The sequence below is a fragment of the Danio rerio genome, chromosome 5 (assembly GCF_049306965.1).
Source record: "Danio rerio strain Tuebingen ecotype United States chromosome 5, GRCz12tu, whole genome shotgun sequence".
Lineage (NCBI taxonomy): Eukaryota > Metazoa > Chordata > Actinopteri > Cypriniformes > Danionidae > Danio > Danio rerio.
In genome coordinates this window covers 9,520,552-9,540,633 of record NC_133180.1, presented here as the reverse complement: position 1 = coordinate 9,540,633, position 20,082 = coordinate 9,520,552, and the positions used below count along the sequence as shown (strand labels likewise).

The 20,082-nt window shown below is 38.3% G+C and overlaps 1 protein-coding gene across 1 annotated transcript in view; it reads left to right on the top strand.

Moving 5' to 3' along the window:
* The window catches only part of adamts12 (ADAM metallopeptidase with thrombospondin type 1 motif, 12), a 55,812-nt gene extending 45,041 nt beyond the window's left edge, over window positions 1-10,771 (top strand). Inside the window, exons 19-20 of the mRNA XM_068221333.2 lie at window positions 2,196-2,349; window positions 6,566-10,771. Coding sequence (XP_068077434.2) covers window positions 2,196-2,349; window positions 6,566-6,681 — 270 coding nt within the window. The 3' untranslated portion in view covers window positions 6,682-10,771. The remainder of the gene's footprint in view (window positions 1-2,195; window positions 2,350-6,565) is intronic.
* The last annotated feature ends 9,311 nt before the right edge of the window (window positions 10,772-20,082 follow it).

Here is a 20,082-nt window from a genome sequence, read left to right as displayed (position 1 = left end):
ATTTTTTGTATAAAGCAAAAAAGAGGGATGAAGTCAGGGAGGGAGACTTAATAAACCTAATTCTCGGCCATGAGTTGGGTCTAAGACAACACACAACTGATAATGCTATAAAACACCTTTTTTTTGTATTCTATTGAGTTGTCTTTAGAATTTCATTGTAAAAAAATATAATTATGCTATAGATTTCTTAAATGAACTTAGCATCACTCTAGTTGTGTCTTTAGATTGTTTTCCAAATAAATTTAGAATTAATTTCTTATTTAGAATAATAATTGTATAATAACAATAAAATATATTGTAGCGAGGCAGAGGGAAAACACAAACACAGTAGCATTGGTTACAAACAAGTCCCCGGAGGGTGCTTTATTTACAAGGTGAATAGTGTGAAAATACGGTGCTCTTCTTGGTTGTGGTGCTCTGGTGCTCTGGGGAGAAGGTGAAGGATAGTGAGAGTTCGGGTGTTGGATCGTTCACGAGCTGGAGTCCGCTGTGGGAGAGATAGCGAGACACCAGCGTTAACTCAGGGAGTCATGTGTAAATGAAGCTCGTCTTCCTCCTGTGTGGGGCTGGCTTTTATGCCTCTCCGGCTGATGAGGTCCAGCTGTGAGCGATCTGGTGCTGATGAGGTGTCAGCTGGGGTGAATATGGGACCAGGGCGATGTGGCATTGGTATACTCACTACAATATATATATATATATATATATATATATATATATATATATATATATATATATATATATATATATATATAAAATGTCACTTTAAGCTGTATATAAGTGTCTTGAAAAATATCTGGTAAAATATTATGTACTGTCATCATGGCAAAGAGAAAATAAATCAGATATTAGAGAGAGATGAGTTATTATAACTATTATGTTTAGAAATGTGTTGACAAAATCTCTCCGTTCAACAGAAATATGTGAAAAAATAAACGGGGGGCTAATAATTCTGACTTCAACTGTATAATGTTCATTTATGGGGAGCTGTGCCCCAGTAGAGCTTTATGTCTAGCAATGCCCCAGGTGGTGTAGATGCCTTGAGCTGAGTGGAATATTTGAGAAATTATCCTTTTGGTTATTTCTTTTTTGGATAGTTTAGATATTTAAGTTTAGTTTGTGCAGTTAAAATGTAAGCACGCCGTCGGAAGTGTCCAAAATTAGCTACGTTTTCATCCACCTATTTTTATGCGCATTTTGCATATGCGCATAAACAGTTGATGGAAACGCCATGATGCGCATAAATTTTGAAAATGCGCATAAAACATATGCGCATAACAGAGTAGGATAAACTTTTTATTCGATAAGTAAAGAGGCGCATAAACTACGATGGAAACACTTTTACTGTACAAACTCCAGCATGCGCATTAAAAAAGGTCATGTGATTTTGTTATAAGAGATCATGTGATGAATAAAATGTGTGCGAATGGACAAACCATCAGGCTGAGCACACTGTAAACCATCTGAAATGTTGTTTTGGTGGATCTAAAACGCCTTACCGTTTCAGTATTAGTGTTATTATATTATTAATGACCTCCAGAAACAAGAGCGCCAGTGCTCCGCGTCTCACGCCTTCAAACGCCACCGCGCGTTCACTGCGTGTCGGGATTGCCTTCTGAGGCGCAAGTCATTTATTCAATGAAGAAAAGATTGACGCAGCTTCTCCTACTGCAGCAAATTGATTTTTTTTCAGTTTTTGGCGCCAGTTAATCAGAAAGTGACGATTTTGTTCGCTTTGAAGGAAACTCTGTTTTATTTGCACGTCTTTTATGCAATAATCCAGTTTTGCGCATAAAGGTCATTCGCATTTTTGGATAGAAACATAGCTAGTGGCTGGTGGTCAGTCAGCACTGCAGGTCTCTTCATTATTGATTGATATAAACACCAAAAAGGGACCATTTGGATGAAAGAAAGGGGGAGTTATCAAGAGTTGTGTAGTAATTTTGTGTGCTATTTTTACATGAAACTTTACATACACACTCTAGAGACGTCAGAGGCATATTTGTAAAAGGGGAATAATAGGACCCCTTTAAAGCATAATTAAAAGTGGCTTGCAATCTTTAATTCATAACTTCCTTTAGCTAGTCAGAAGTATTGTTTTTTTTGTTTTTTAATCAGGTGGGTGTGGCATTCATATTCCAGAGTTCATCCTGTACAATTTTTTTTAAATATATGTATTGATTTATTTTGATTGACAGTGCTCCAGAAGTTGTGGTGGAGGGGTTCAGAAGCGAGCGGTGAGGTGCATAAATGAGGAATCCGGCGAAGAAGAAAAGGCGTCAATGTGTGCAATAATCAATAAACCCGACAGTGTACAGAACTGCAGCACAGAAGACTGCAAAACTGATTTAGGTAAGATTATATACAGGTCTGTTTGTTTCATAATTGATGATACAGTATGCATATAGTGGCCCGAAATGTATTTAGACACAAAGAATGCCCTGGGGCCTCATGTACGAAGACTTATGTGGAAATCATACTAAAACATTGCGTACGCACAAAGCTGTAAATGTGCGTACGCAGAAAAAAATTCAGATGTATGAAACACTGCGTACGCCGAATCTCACGCATATTCTTTTGTACATCTGAATGAACGTGAAACTGAGCGCAACATGCTCGAGCACAAAACCCCTCCCTGCCTCGTCCCCCGTATGAATATGCTAATGACTATACTTTGGCAAAACCCAACGAAAAAGCAAAGGCAAAAGCAAGCAAGAAGAGAAACTTTGAACAGAATGTGAATTGGAGGTGCTGCTTTCGGAGGTAGACCGGAGAAAAGCGGTGTTATTTGCAAGTTTGTTTTTCGGAATTAACAACAAAAGAAAAAAAAATAGAGTGGGAGAGTTTAGCTGATGCGGTTAACACAGTTGGGTCTGAACATCGCACTGTGGAGTTAAAAGAGAAATAGTGTGATTTATAGGTGTAAAATGTTGCAGTACCCTTAACAGTCTCAGTGGTGCAACTTGTAAATCGCATGTTAACATGTTTTGACACGTTCGAGCATGAACTCGGTTCGAATCCAGCGTCTGATGAACTCTTTCTTGTTTTTTCCCCCGCTAAATATCAGATTTTGCCAAATATTTATCACGAGAAAGACAAGTAGGAATCAAGTCTGTGCATCATATTTTATTTGCACATTTATTGAATGGAAATGTTTCTGATTCACGCATGCAAATTCATCTTCAGATAGTGTCTTTATAGTAATGTGTGTGCAGTAGATAGCTCAGATTACATTGGGAAAACAGACGACCGCTGCAAATTGTGCTTTAATGTTTAGCTGGTTAACTGTATGGTATGGAAACCTTATATACCTGCTAGATGAACCCGTCTCATACAGCTGCCATTAAAAGGCTCAGACACTTTGTGGAGAGGAATTTAACACAACTGCCTCTAGGAGTCGCCAATGGAAATAAAACAGACACGCACAAAAAATGTGCGTATGCCAGCCATAAAGCTGCCGTGAAGCTGCGCACATTCCCACGTTCAGTTCATCGTTGGTAAATCCAAACGTGAGCGATTCTGAGCGTGAAACCTGGCGTACGCAAAGTTTTTGTGCGTACGCAGCGTTGATACATTAGGAGCCAAATATCAAACAAATCTTTTAGGATCACTAACATTTGTTCATCTAATTCTCTAAATGTGCTGGTGATTTGGTGATTTTTTGTGAATGTATGAACAGAGGTGGGAAGTAACGAGTTACATTTACTTGAGTGAAATTATTGGGTGACGAGTACTTTTTGAGTTAATTTAAAAATGTGTACTTTTACTCTTACTCAAGTAAATTATTAGAGAAAAATAATTACTCTTACTTCGCTACATTTGATGGCGTTCCTCCGTTACAGCCAAGTGATAATAAATATGATCCATATATCTTGTTTGCAATTATCGCGAGACGCTGCATTGGAGAGGTTGTGTCCGAGAGGTTGCTGTAGAGACGCGGCTCCCGCTTTCGGTTAGAGCCCGCGCACCTGTTGGATCATTGGCTGAAGTCTAGGAAGACGTGGGAGTTATACCAAAGAGCTTAGAATAACCAAGAGGCGACACTCAGTTGAACGTTCCATTGCAGTAGCAGCACCCAGCAGCAGCCCTGGATTCCGCCATTTTGCAGTGAAAGCGATCGGCTGTCCATAGGATGTCATTACTATCGCGATGGCAAGCAGCTGCTTTGTTTTTTATTTATTTAGTTAAAAACCGCATTAAAACTTAGATACAACCTGAAAGACGACAAAACAACACTTATTATCACAATCATCAGCACTTTTAATAGTTTGTTTAACAGACTTATAATACGCTGTTGTTCTACTGGAGTTTTCATTCCAAAATGGCCGCCGCGCCCTCTAGTGGCTGTTTCCCAAATTACACTAGAGTGTCGCCTCTTGGTCATTCTAAGCTCTTTGGTTATACTGTGGTCCCGCTCGCCATCTGCTGGGTCAGTTGTTTGTGTGGGTTTCTTCCAGGTGCTCCGGTTTCCTCCACAGTCCAAAGACATGTGATACAGGTGAATTGGGTAGGTTAAATTGTCTGTAGACTATGTGAGTATATGAGTGTGTATGGATGTTTCCCAGTGATGGGTTGCAGCTGGAAGGGCATCCGCTGCGTAAAACATATGCTGAATAAGTTGGCGTCCCAGCAATCTAGCCCATACAGATCGCTGAAGAACTACAAATCTACCAGCAAAAGATCTACAAGATCCAGTCATGCACCACTCAGACACCTGGCCTAGATCTTGTCTGACTGCAAACACTCACAGCTGAAGCTGCTCATGATCTGATTACAGGGACTATTAAGTCAGCACACAAACACACAGAAGCTGCTGAGTATTGTTATAATGAACTGTGAACATTACGACGCGGTTTCCTTGCCTTCCGTGTTTGAACCTTGCTTTGTTTTATTTGTTTATTCTTGTCTGCTGCCTGCCTTTTGACCATCTGCCTGTTTATTTAATTACGACTCTGGATTACCTGTATACATCTGTTTGCTCCTGTGTTGACTGTTGCTTGCCTGACCATTCCATTTAATAAACCTGCGTTTGGATCCGCACCCTGTTGTTGGCGTCGCTTTACATTACAAACAGAAGTTCTTTAAAATGACATGCTTATTTAATCAGCTTTTTGTGGATAAAGTTTTAATTAAAGCAACAAACTAAACTAAACTACGTGAACTTTAGTCGAGATTACTTCATACACAGAGGTGGGTAGAGTATCCAAAATCTATACTTGAGTAAGAGTACGTGCGGAAATTTTTACTCATGTAAAAAGTAACAATCTTAAAAGTTATTTGAAAGTAAAAAAAAGTATCTGATGAAAAAATTACTCAAGTAAATAGTTACTAGTTACTTTTCATTTTATATGTAAATATATAAAAACATTTTCAAAGTATTTCCTCTATTTTTTCTGGAGAATATCTTGTTTTATATCGGCTAAAATATATATTTTTTTTATGTTTTTAAAACAGTTTTAAGGTAGAAATTATTAGGCCCCTTAAGCATTATTTATTTTGATTGTCTACAGAACAAACCATCATTAATTACCCTAACTTGTCGAATTCACCTGTTTAAGCCTTTAAATGTCACTTGAAAAGTCGTCACATTAGAATTATTAGGTTCTATCTGCGTTCTGAATGATTTTGATATTTTTAGCTTCAAAGTTTTTTGCATTCCATATAGCAAACAGTGTGTGTGTGTAACATTTGTTTTTTAAATAAAAAGTCTTAAAATGTAAACAACTTATAAAAAACATCCCATAATGTAAATAAGTTGTCATTTAATAAGAATATGTTAATAACTCAATATTGAAAAATTCGAAAAATTGTCAGATAGAACCTTATAATTATAAGGTGACGAAATATCTAGTATCTTGAAAAATATCTAGTCAAATATTATTTACTGTCATAGCGGCAAAAATAAAAGAATCAGTAATTAGAAATGAGTTATTAAAACTATAGAAATGTGTTGATAATATCTTTCTGTTAAAGCAATTGTATGTTAAAAATAATGTTGAAATGTTATATTTTTAATATAACCTCTGATTTAATACAACCTCTGATAAACTAGAGACTAAGCCAAAGGAAAATTAAGGAATAAATGAGTTTGAGTCAGCGATTCTGACAATACAGAGCACAGGTCTCAAACTGGATTCCTGAAATGCTGCAACTCTGCGCAGTTTTTCTTCAGCCCTAATTAAACACAGCTGATCCAGCTAATCAAGGGGTTCAAGACTACAAGAAACTGTAATGCAGGTGTGAGGTGGAGGTGGCTGGAGCTAAACTGTGCAGAGCTGCGGCCCTCCAGGAATTGAGTTTGAGAACATTTATACAGATAATCAGGCAGATGGATCACATTTGAGCAAAACATTATTCATGCTTCTCCATGGCATGATGACAAGTCTATAATTCACAGAACTGAAGTCTTCATTCTTTGCGTATTTCTCTGGACAGAATTATGCTAACATTTCAATCTGTGACAGAGCTTTGTGGAAATAATATCAGATCTGGATCCATGTTAGAATAAATATCTTGTGTTCAAGACTCCTTTAACTAAGATTGGCTGTTTTGCTGTTCTTCTTTGCAGGTCTGCTTTGTAAGAAAAACAGCATGTCGTCACTGTTTTGTGAGAAACTCAAGCTGCTGGGCCGTTGCTCTCTTCGGTCCATCCGCAAGCAGTGTTGTGTGACGTGTATGGTGTAACTCCTGCAGAGGTCAGGTTTGGGTCATCGAGCAAAAGCACAAACTACTGGACAAACTGCAGACAAGGTTGATGAGGCCCTCAAAACAGAGATGTCCCTCACACATCCAGTTGAAGTCAGAATTATTAGCCTTCCTTTATATTTTTCCCCAATTTCTCTTTAATGGAAAGATTTATTCAACACATTTTAAACATAATAGTTTTAATAACTCATTTCTAATGACTGATTTATTTTATCTTTGCCATGATGACAGTAAATAATATTTGGCTAGATATTTTAGGATCCTAGTATTCAGCTTAAAGTGACATTTAAAGGCTTAATTAGGGTAATTAGGCAAGTAATAAAGGTAAATCCTTGCATAACAGTTGTTTGTACTGTATATAATCGAAAACAAATATTGTTTAAGGGGGCTAATAATTTTGACCTTAAAATGGTAAAAAAAATAAAACTGCTTTTATTCTAGCCGAAATAAAACAAATAAGGCTTTCTCCAGAAGAAAATATATTGTAGGAAATACTGTGAAAAATTCCTTGCTCTGTTAAACATCATTAGGGAAATATTTGAAAAAGGAAAAAAATTCACAGGAGCGCGAATAATTTTGGCTTCAACTGTATATCATACAAATGCGTGTTTTACTTGAAACAACAATCCTAAAAATGTCTCCATATTTCTTAAAGTGATAGTTCACTCAAAAATGAAAAAATAATGTTAAATTGCTTTCCCTCATGACATTAAGGTGATGTTTTTTCTTCTACAACGTTACTGAAGATTTTTAGCTGAATCTTACAGTTAACCTATATACAGTTAACCTATATCAGGCATGTCCAAACTCAGTTCTGGAGGGCCAGTGTCCTGCTGACTTTAGCTCCAACTTGCCTCAACACACCAGCCAGGAAGTTTCTAGTTTACCTACTAGGAGCTTGATAAGCTGGTTCAGGTGTGTTTGATTAGAGTTGGAACTAAACTCTCCAGGACACCGGCCCTCCTGGACCAAGTTTGGACAACCCTGTATAACAGTATATAACATTGTTATGCACTCATTTAGGACTTCTTTGTGCTCTAGAACCCAAATAGATGTTTTTCACAGGTTTACCAGTAAAGAACCGGTCGAACACAGCATTTCTTTTCTCAAGGCTGAAAAGATTAAGCACATACAAGCTGATATTCAGGTTATTTCTTAATAATTGTAGTTTCTTATTATTTGAAATGTCATGCAACCCCCGTCTGATCAACATTTAAGGAACACCTTTAAAGTCAAAATGTGCCGTTTTTAAAAGAGTTATTAAAGTTATTTTGCACAGATAAAGTTAACGCAATACTATGTGAATCCAATTGTTTATACTGTAAAAAATGATATGATCAATTAGTCCTGGCAGCGTATGTTTTTAGTTCATTAGAACTTATTAAACTAAGCTAATAATGTTCTAACTTGATTTTATAAGTTACCTAAGCTGTTAAGTCAGTTTAACATACTATAAGTTCAATGGACTTAATTTGATCCAGCTTAAAAGTTTAAGGCAAACAGGATTTTTTACAGTGTAGAATTACTAACACATTAATCAGAAAATATGGATGCAATATTAAAAGCATGAACATTTAAGGACTGATTTCAAACATTACGGTCTCAGGTAGTTTTATTTTTTACCTTATTTTATTTGTGATAGAAGGTGCTTTGAAAGTTTGCATGGGGAAAACAAGTAACATCACTAACATCTGAATATAACTTGAGAATTTAAGACTTTGTTTTTATTCATTCCATTGTGGCGACCTCTGATAAATCAGAGACTAAGCTGAAGGAAAACCATGTCCACATTTTTTCACCAAGCAGTCACAGTTATCATATAATACCTTTATTGCTGTTTTGTCATTGTTTCACTTTAATGATAGCAAAAACACTCTCAGGACTGATTATTTCACTTTATAAGACCTCAGTGTATCCCTAGGAGTCACAGACATTCATATTTGAAGCACTTTAACTTTAGTTAATATATTTACTAACATGAATAAACAATGATAAATACATTTATTATGGCATTTATTCATCTTCGTTAACATTAGTTAATGAAAATACAGTTGTTTATTGTTAGTTCATGTTAACTAATGTTAACAAGCTTTTGGACTTTAATAATGCAACAGTAAATGTTGAACTAAGATTTATAAATGCTGTACGAGATTGTTCCTTCTTAGTTCATGCTAGTAAATACATTAAAGGGGACCTATTATGAAAAAATCCCTTTTATAAGGGGTTTAAACAGTTGTGTGGCAATAGTGTGTAAATATAACCAGCTTCTATTAGAAAAAGGAATTTGTTCTGTTTTTATAATCACACTTGATAAAGACAGTCTGCAGAAACACTTTATTTAACATTCTCCCTTTGTACGTGTCAAGAGAAGGGTAAAGCCCCGCCCATTAGTGACGACCTCTCCCTCATTAGCATAAACAGCCCTGGGTGAGCAGCAGCCATCTACCATTAGATTTTACACGAGTATGTCAGACTATTTGGATAAAAGTCTAACAGGGGCAGTTTTAAAGAGTTATAAATCATTTTTGTGTGGTATTTTGAGCTGAAACTTCACATACAGGACATAAGAGACTTATTTTACGTCTTGTAAAAATGGGGATAATACGTCCCCTTTAAATAACATTAACTAATGGAAACTTATTGAAAAGTGTGATCACAATTTCAGCTAATATTCTTTCAGTATTGTAGCACATAACAAAAATCAATATAGTGTATGGCCTGAGAGTGCATAAATTAATAGCAAATTTGAATTTTTGTTTCAGCTATCACTTTAAAACAAAACTTCAACCCAGGCTCATTCTGAAAATGTACCCCTATATACATTTTTGGAGAGCACCAAATACATCCCTGTAGCTAGTTTTTTTGCCATTTTTGTTTTCACGAATCCACCAGAGGTCACCGTGTACACTTTTTCAGATTTTTCTGACTTTGTCAAATTTCTCTCGCAAGTGTCATTCCTGCCTGTTGTTCTCCCGTAAACCCACCAGATGCCGCAGTCCACTGACTGACTGACTAATTGATTGACCCACCCTCCTCCTTCCCTAAACCCAGTCAATAGTTTTTTTAAAAGCACCGATTGACCAGTGCCCATCTACTTTTCATAAACCCAACCGTCAGTGTTTTTAAAAGCAATCCAAAAAATGAAAAACCTTCATCTGATTTTACCACATTTTCAGATTTTACCACATTTTCACCGTTATTTACAAGTTTATTTTTATTTTGGCTTTTGTTTTACCTGCTTTCTACAACTGTTCTTCACCGGATTCGAACCCCATCATTGTGGTCAACTCCTCTCTGCGTGTGAAGTCATACTTCAACTGGTAAAAGTGGAAAAGCCATCCATACAGTAAGTAGTCAGCTTGTTAGCGTGAAAAGGAACGGCGTCACACCGCCTGTAGCGTTTCTTTTAAAAATGAAATGCAGCCACGGGTACTTCTAGCTACATAATTCGCATTCTCCAGAAATATATATAGGGCTACGTTTTCAGAATGAGACCATGTTGTTGTTGTTTTTTAAATAAGCAGCCTTTTTTGTGTTAGTTATTATAGTGGTATTTTAATTTTAAAATGGAATAAATATAATTATTTCAGGTTTAAAAGAGATCCAAGGCACATTACATTTCATAAAAATTTCAATGTATTCACAGAATATGTGGTCTAATGTAGTTTCAACTATCAATATAATTCGATTTTTTTATTTACTACTAAACAAATCAAAAGTATAAATAGACTGTTTTCTGAATCGCTACATGGGACGTACGATTGAGTTTTGGTAATCTGCACTGTTTGTCATAGGTTTTTCTAGTTAGTGTATTTCAGTCACAGTTATTTGAGAATATGGATCAGACGGAGTGAATAGTGTATTGCAGAGGCTCACGGGAGCTTTGTGGTGCTGTAGACTGACGGTGCTCTGTGCTCATGAAGCATTATAGAGGTGCTCAAGACTTTGTACATTGTGAGGTATTGCAGGTCAATCCTCTCTGCCCTTTAAAACAGGCCTGAAAGTTTTATACTGCTCATCTGTACTGCTGGAATGATTATAAATAAATGCAGTCATGATGTGTGCAACATGTTTGTCTCTGCTGATTTCTGAATCTCTGATCCAATACTTGCCAACAACAAATTTAAAGTCTACATTACATGTCTAATTGGTGGATAAAAGTTGGTAAATCTGAGATTTTCTCTTTTCAAGCTACTGTATGTGGACCTTGCATTCTTGACACACTTTTAACTGGAGACTCACTCTAAAATGGTGGATCGTTAAACTGAACACTTGCTCTGGGTGGTTTGAATCACTGAATCATTAACTGGAAACTCACTCTTACAGGATAATTTGAATCAATTCAAGATTATTTGTACAGCGCTGCTTACAAGAATTATTGTTTCACAGCAGCTTTACAAAAGGTGCACATTAATATATACATACACTACCTTACAAAAGTCTTGTTGTCGATCCCAGTTGTAAGAGCAGCAAATAATAACTTGACTTCTAGTTGATCATTTGGAAAAGTGGCAGAAGGTAGATTTTTCTGATGAATCATCTGTTGCATCCCAATCATCACGAATACTGCAGAAGACCTACTGGAACCTGCATGGACCCAAGATTCTCACAGAAATGTGTCAAGTTTGGTGAAGGAAAAACCATGGTTAGCGGTTACATTCAGTATTGGGGCATGCGAGACATTTGTGCTGCCCATTACATTACAAACCACAGGAGAGGCAAGATAGCGTTCCTTCTCATACTTCAGCCTCCACATCAAAGCAAAGAAGGTCAAGGTGCTCCAGGATTGGCCAGCCCAGTCACCAGACATGAACATTATTAAGCATGTCTGGTATAAGATGGAGGAGGAGGAATTGAAGATAAATCCAAAGAACCTTGATGAACTCTGGGAGTCCTGCAGGAACGCTTTCTTTGGCATTCCAGATGACTTTATTAATCAGTGATTTGAGTCATTGCAGAGATGTATGGATGCAGTCCTCCAAGCTCATGATGTAGTCAGACACAAAACTCTTTTCCACTGCAGCATGACTTTATGTTCTACACTGGAAATTATTTCTGTTAAGTGACAAGACTTGTCTAAGCAAAGTCAGAGCTTACTATCCTAATTAAATAATTAAGAATCAAGGCATGATCATATTTTATTTTGGTAAAACAAGTGTAATCTAGAGGCCTTTGCCTTTCATATAAGCCACTTCTGATACCAAATGATCAACTAGAAGTTTCTAAAACTTGGAAAAGCGACAAGATTTTTGTGATGTCTAGGTGATGTCTATTTGTACATGTTTAATGAAGTGTATTTCTGTATTAAGTGTATGTGTTGTCCTATGAGCTGAAGTCCTTGATGGTTGGGATCCTCTCTTCATCTTTTTGTATGAGCTGTCCTCAATGGTTGGCATCATCTCTTCGCAGGTCTTGGATCACATCAGTGGCGCTGCACAATCTCTAGAGGCCTCGAGATAAGTATCCCCAGGTTGAAATAGAGAACAAAGAAAATAATTAGCGTAGCTGCTGTTCATAGTGTATTTGAACAAGAGATATTAAATGTCAATGCAAAAATGAAGTTCTATAGATGAGTTTTATAACCAAACATAGAAACAAACATGTAAAGCATATGAGTGTTTCTAACAAAATGCCTGGTGCATTAAGACAGGAGGAGTGTGTCCTACAGGTGGTTGTCAAGCCCACTCACCTGTGGGAAATGCGATTTGGGGAAAATATCTAATTGCAATATTTATTTCTTTATTTATTTTGTGACAGATATTGCGATTTGGATTTGATTTGCGATTTAATTTTGTAGTCAAGCGGCAGCTCAATAATCTGTGTAATCTGTAGCTTCTTACTGCTGAAATGCAGTGAGTGTTAGTTAAAAAAAGAAACTGAAAGGATACTTATACTAACTTACCTAAACATTTATTAAAATTTGTTTTTAAATATTCAGAAATGAAACACTCATCTAAAGCTACTCAGTAAACACAAATAAAAATGACCTGTTTTGGTTCGGTGTCTGTGACTTTGAAACCGAAATATTCCCATGTTACCGATGTCCTGTTTTTCTTAAATATTAATTTGTCTATTAATGCTTCTGAAGCAGCAAACGCCATCATCCCACTCAACTGCACTTTCCTGTTTGTTTTTATTGTGGGCATTGCGCATTGTTATGTTGCGCAATTCTGATTAGGTCAAATGAAAGTGTGCTCACTCAATTGGCTAGTAAGACAGTCACACACAGATGGCGTTTACGCCTTTGCTCTGAGCGGAGGAAATTAACTAATACATATATATTTCATATCGCAGCCTCTTGTGATTAGCTAATTGCAATGTTTCAAATCACGATTGTGATTTGATTTCGATTAATCACACAGCCCTAGTGTATGCTCTACTAAAAAAATTAGTCTTTAATCTAGTTTTGAACTGAGAGAGTGTGTCTGAACCTCACGGTACTGGTCTGTGGATCAATTGGAACCGGGCTGCACAAAAAAATCATTAATAATTTTTTGTTTTATTTATTATCCGAGTCTGAAATTTTTTTTTTTTAAATGTCCATAGTCCCTCTGTATCTCGGTCATTTGAATGGCAAAATTTGATCCATAAACATAAAACAAAACCAGACATCTTTGGAAAGTTTCTTTGCAAAAGCGAAAAGGCCCAGTGAAGGACCCGCGAACTGCCAAGGAATAGATCCACAACCCATTTGTCAACAAATCAGGTGAATCAGCATGTCTGTGCAAGAAGATCAACTGCTGGAGATCACAAATGACGATGGCTTTAGGGGCCGATTTCATATCGCGTCTTTTCCGCACGCACAGTGGTGGATTTAGTGTTTTTGGGGCCCTAAGCAACTCCATGAGGCCCCAAAAGTTCTAAAATGCACATTTTGTACTTAAATTTTATTTATTTTTCTAGTATCATTCGATCTACTTTTTTACATTTTATCTTAATGCAAGATAATACCATGTTAAGCATTGTGTAAATCTTCTGAAACTATTTGTTTTCTTAAAATCAGTTTTATAATCTTAAAAATAACTGTTTCGTTTTTAAAACTGCTGGACTTGTCCTTTATTGAATGTGAGGGACACATTGGCACAGATGTAATTATTACGTTCAAGTTAAAAAAATTTAGACCCTCACGTTACAAAACATGATAGAAAGCAATGTTATATATAATTTACAGAGATGTACAAAGTACTAGAGACCCAGACTTAAGTAAAAGTACAAGTGCTCAATCAACAAGTAACTTGAGTAGAAGTTGAGGTGCTCTTTAAGCACTATACTTAAGTGGAAGTACTAAAGTATTCAACATTTTTTTGTACTAAAGTATTGCAAGTAGTTTATTTCAATATTTACTACTCAAGTACTGAAAGTAAAAGTACAAGTATTGTGTAATGTAGTTATTAAAGAAAGCAGTCAAAAGACATCATGTTGACTTGTTTATTTTAAATATCTTTTTTGGGCTACGTGATTAAGCAGAACGAAAAGAACCATGGCTAATGATAACGTTTTTCTCTTGCGCTTGAACCACAAATCTGCCGGATTATAACAGCTTTAACACACCTTTCAAAGTTCTGTGTCACAAAAACACTCCGTAATCCATTTAAAACGCTGCTGACATCAAAAATTGTAAACTCTGTAAACCGAAGAAAAAGGTCTATAATTTTAACAAGTAGAGGTGTAAATCTACACTGGTTTCATAGTTTGGTTCTGTTACGATTATCGTGCTAGCAATTTGGTTCAATACAATTTCTCGGTGCATTGACAATGCTTTCCATACATAATTAGATTTTTTCTTCACAACACAAGAATTTTTTTCATCATAATCTAAAAATATTTTGTAATTATATTTAATATTAATTATACTTTATAAATTATATTTGTAATACAATTTTGTCCTTTAATACAGCAGTCAGATATATGAACTGTGCCCTAAAATTGACCTGCTCAAGGAAAACACTCTTTCTGAATGTATCAAACAAAACTTCAACACAAGCACAGAAGACAAAATGAGCATTTATAGCAAATAAACTAATGTAAATATTATCTCGTCTGCTTTTTGAGCGCTGACAAGCGAGGTCTTACACCCCTATGATTGTTATTCTTCACCTGCTCTACAGAAAGGGCTGTTCACAGATGAGTGACGGGGGAAGAACAGCCGCGTTTACAGTCTATATGCGGATAATACGCGGTTATCACAGGTAATCCGTTATAGACACAGTGGAGAAAACTTGCACCTCAGGCACGCTCATGTCTGGATCCACAAGTATCGCTTTATCAGCCAAGAGGAGAGGAAAAGTTACCTCACGAACGCCAGCGGTCAAATGTCCAAAGTGAGAGAGAGAGAGGTAAAGATAGAGTTTTACAGCATTTCTCCGTAGTAGTGAAATAGTGGCTCGTGTGCTGTGCAGCCTTCATTGTTGTAAGAGCGTTATTTACTCGCCCTCGCCATAGTATCGCGTAGGAGACAAATGACATCAGTACGTAAATACCAGTTATAATCTATTACTGAACCGATATCAATAATTTGGACACCCCTAGTAACGAGTAACGATGCAGCACATAAAAAATCTATCAGAGTAAAAGTATTAAACTCATCGAAAATATGTACTGATGTAAAAGTGGAAGTAGGAGAAAAAACAATACTCCAGTAGAGTACAGATACAGCCTTTTAGTACTTAAGTACAGTAATTATGTCTGATCATTTATAGGTATCTGTAACGAGGAGACTGACAAGGAGGGATCCCTTTTGCAGTATTTAATAGACACAGTTCTAACACAAACATACAACACGCACTAAAGTGCGAACTCACATCAACAGCATTCAATATAGATTGTGGGGCTGGCGGCTGACAGACACAGAGTGATTTACCAGGCATGGATCAGTGGCAGGCGGCGTGGTTCAGAGTCCGTATAACAAGCGTGGGTCGTGGGCAGGCGGCGTGGTTCAGAGTCCGAATAACAAGCGTGGGTCGTGGGCAGGCGGCGTGGTTCAGAGTCCGTATAACAAGCGTGGGTCGTGGGCAGGCAGCGTGGTTAAGAGTCCATATAACAAGCGTGGGTCCAGGGCAGGCAGAAGGCAACACAGAGTCAGAAACAGTCCGGGGTAATGCACAGAAGATCAGGCAGGAAATAACGCTCAGAAATGTTGGCTGTGGCTGAACAAGACTTCGCAATGAACTGGTGTTTGAGTGTGACTTATAAAGGGAGCGTGGGTCGTTAACTGGATTCAGTTCAGGTGTGTGCACAATCAGTCTAGGTGGATGATGTAATGCTTAGAAGTCCGGGGATGGCGACCTCTGCTGACCAGCGAGGGGAATGACTGGGACAGAGTCGGTGACAGTATCATTTATATGTCTAGGTATTTATATAACTACCCCTGCGCACACTAGTTTGTTATTTCTAATGAAGGTGTGCGGCTTGCGCACAAGTGGCTCGATGTAGAGGTCTGCATTCCCGCGGCTGTCCCGCGGGCGCCGCAGGACCCGACCAGATTTCTGCGGCGCGGGAATAAATCTCAGAATTAATTGCGGGAGCAGTCGGTAACGGGTTTAATTTGGGAAGGGAGCGGGCTGTCTAGCAATATCGCGGATATTGCTATGCGAATGAGAGAGAGAGTGAGAGTGAGCGAGCTTTGCCTGTGTGTGTGTGTTTGGTGCTTGTGTGTGTGTGTGTATGTTAGTGCGCGCGCGCGAATGAGAGACAGAGAGAGAGCGCTTTCCCAGATAGCAAAATACACTCGGGCCAGTTCCGGCTAGATTCTCGCCTGCTGGAGACTTACCACTCAGCCCGGCTCCGAATCAGTCGGGCCAGATGCGGCGGCCGTAAGCGAGCCGACGCTGCCGCATCCGCGCCGGAATCGGCCCGAGAGTAATGTGCGCTGTGGCCCGGAGCTGGCGCGACTCAGTATTTATATACCTTTATATAAAACCTTTTGGTATTACATTGGTAATTGATACATGGTATTACAACCCTTTGAGTTGATATAACAGCAAACGCCTGTGTGTCTGCTTGGTGCTTGTGTGTGTGTTAGTGCGCGCGCGCGCACGTATGAGAGAGAGAGAGAGATTTGTCTGTGTGTGTGTGCTTGGTGCTGTGTGTGTGTGTTTATACAGACAGCTTGGCTGTCTGGACTGTATAGCTGGGGGATTTTTGGTTTTGTTCTCCCCCGCTCTTTAGCGGCATCGGGCGCAGCAGGCAGAAAACGGGGCGGGTCGGGCAGCGGGACAATAAATTCTTAATATACGCGGTAGCGGTCGGGCTCGGGCTAAAACCTGGCGGGTGCGGGCGGGAGCGGGATTCAAAATTTAGTCCCGCGCAGATCTCTAGCTCGATGCGATCGCACCTTCCAGGTGCCCCAGTTGAAAACATCTTTCAGAATGTCACGAGCGCACCACGAGTCACATGAACTGACAGAGCAGCTTCATACTTTGTCTGAAGTAGTCTACCGAAATGTGTATATCCCATACAAACACAGACCACCCAAACACTGCAGTGCTTCTTAATTTTATCCATAAATAAAACCTGTATCAGAGTTCAGCAATGTTTTGTCAGCTTGTCATCCTCTGAGAAAACGATAGGTGGTCGCCTAGCAAACTACTTAGAACTTAGTAAAGTTTGGGGACCACTGCCTATCAGCGCACATCGGTTAATATCTTCATTCGTGTTCAAATGAATTAAGAAGCTTATAAAGGTTTAAACTACATGAGGAAGGTCAAATGATGAAGTTATTTTTGTGTGAACTAACCCTTTATAAAAGGCACTAACAATTACCAGCCACTTTTTCATTGTTTGTCCTTTACTACTAACACTTTTTCAGGTCACAATACAATGGGAAGAGGTGACTCTGCAATCCAAACCGTTCCAATTCAGTCTCCATTACAGAGGTCGGGTTAAATTAGGCCAGATTTGGCAGGTTCCTCTGTCCCTTATAACCTGAAACCCGGTTGGCACTGCAGCGCTGTCAGCTCGGCCTCAGAACGATTACATTAGTTAGCAATGTCACACCATGGCAGGGCTCTAGATTTCGAGTGTTTCATGACAAAGCGCATTACTTAACCTTGATTTTAATGCAGTTATATAATCACAAATTACTGTAATGCACTTCCAGCGAAGCAGGTCCGGATACTGCGTGATTCTTAAATGGCAACGAGGCGACTTCCCTTTCCTGTGTACCACTGAATTATTCAGACGTCCAGTTGAGCGAGAGACCTGATTCAACGGTCCTGATTAAACTAAAAGCAGATCACTTCATAATATTAGTTAACTAGAACAAGTTGTCTAGCTTTACACCTCGGACTGAATGGCGGCACGTCAGCGGACGCACAAACGGCATTAACATGACCAAACAGAGCCTTGTAGAAAGAAGCATTCATTTAAAGGGGCAGTTCACCCAAAAAATACAACGTGGCCTTCATTTACTCATCATTTAATTGTCCCAAACCTCTAAGAGTTTCTTTTTTCTGTTGAACACAAAGGAAGATACTTTGAAAAAGCTGAAAACCTGTAACCATTGACTTACAAATTGTTTTTCTTATTATGGAAGTCAAATGTTAAAGGTTTTCAGCTTTCTTTGAAATATCCTCTTCTGTGTTCATAAGAAACTCACAATGGTTTGGAACCACTTGATGGAGAGTAAAATGTTGAGTTCATTTTCATTGTTTTGTGTGAACTATCCCTTTAAAAGACAAATTAAGGCTTGATTTGAGTTTATTTGAAGTCAGATGTTATACAGATGTAATGTGACTTGCAGGCCCGGATGGGCCGGTCTGTTTTTTGCCGCGAGGGCCGGTGTCCCTAGCTCCAGAATCTGTCGCTCTCAGCAAGTCACACTTTTTTAAAAATAATTTATTTATTTACTTGACCACAGCCTTCTTATTCATTATTTTACCACAGCTCTGCTCTTTTTATCTATTTTCTCGTGGCCTCGTAAGCAGGATACAGCCTACAGGTTAATGATGATATAACTAGATGAGTCGGCATTCAATGTACAGCTGTTGTGGTACAGTGGTTAGCACGTTATGACACTGCCAACCCGGTTTTGGTCCTCGTCAGACTAACATTTTTTTTTTCATTTTTATTGTTAAGACATATAATACTGTAAGGGTTGTTGAACATTTGAAGTTCTAAAACCGCTGTTTTCTCAACAACAACAAAAAAAGACGTGATAGTGTAATTAGAAACTGAATTAGAAATTACCTTTTTTTAATATAGTCAGAGGTGAACTGAGGTGGGCCGGTCTAAGGCTTGAAACTCCAGGGCTGAAAAAGAGTCCCACTCCGGCCCTGGTGACTTGCTTAATGATTTGGTGACAAGCACTTCCAGAAGCTGGAACACAAGAAACCGTCATTGCAAACGGACACCCCGACACCTTCAGTAGACACTCGTCTCATCAAATATTTACTTTTAGTGACTGGCAAAGCTGCTCACAGCCTGAATGAATGAACACTAACAGGATTCAAAGAGATTTCTGAGCCTGGTTCTGATGTTCTGAATATAAATATTCAAGCGTATGCAGTAGTTAGTGATTTGAACTCTTAATTCTGGACTTACATTTTTGTATAACATGGAGGACACTTTTAAACCTGCGCCATTGACCTTAGAGCAGGTTTTAATTGGTCAATGGTGTGGTTTATTTCTGCTGCCTCAAAAGACGCCTACCAGCATTTTTTAATAAAAGTTGCCTGCCACTGCCAGCATTTTTGAAGATTTTCACCTAAATTTCACCACAGCAACCGTACAAAGCAAATTATTTTACGTTTTTTCAAAATCTATGCTGACGGATTTCCAGTGTGCCGGGTTTGCTTAAAACGAAAATATTTCATGTTTTAATAATGTCTTTTAGTAGCCGTTGGAATCCAAAATCAAAATGTAAACTAAATTTTGATTAACTGCACAGCCCTATAACATATGTACACTTCACACTCACAGATATTTGACTGAATAGAATATGCATATTTGGCTTGCTGTCCGGGGAGAAGGCTCTGAGCTCGGTAAGACACCCTAACTCGAGTTATTCCTCTTATCAGGATAAAGAGAGATAGGGTCCGAGCGCAGTGTCTAGACCAGCTCTGGAACGCTCCCCCCTCAGATTTAAATAGGTATGGAGTTTAATAGTGTGGAGTTGGGGTGGTGGAGGGATGCAGAAGTCGAGAGAAAACGGAGGTATGACGGTACTGCCATAAATATGTGGACACCTATTCATTGTACATATCCCTGTCAATTTTAGAAGCCAAAATCGAAACAGAATTTCGATTAATTGCACAGCCCTACAACAAAACGTACACTAAATAATTGCACGCATTTCACATTCGCAAAAATGTAGACAGCGCCCTCTAGTGGATCTGTCATCTGAAATGCAATGAAATGTACACAGCGACGTATTTTACACTT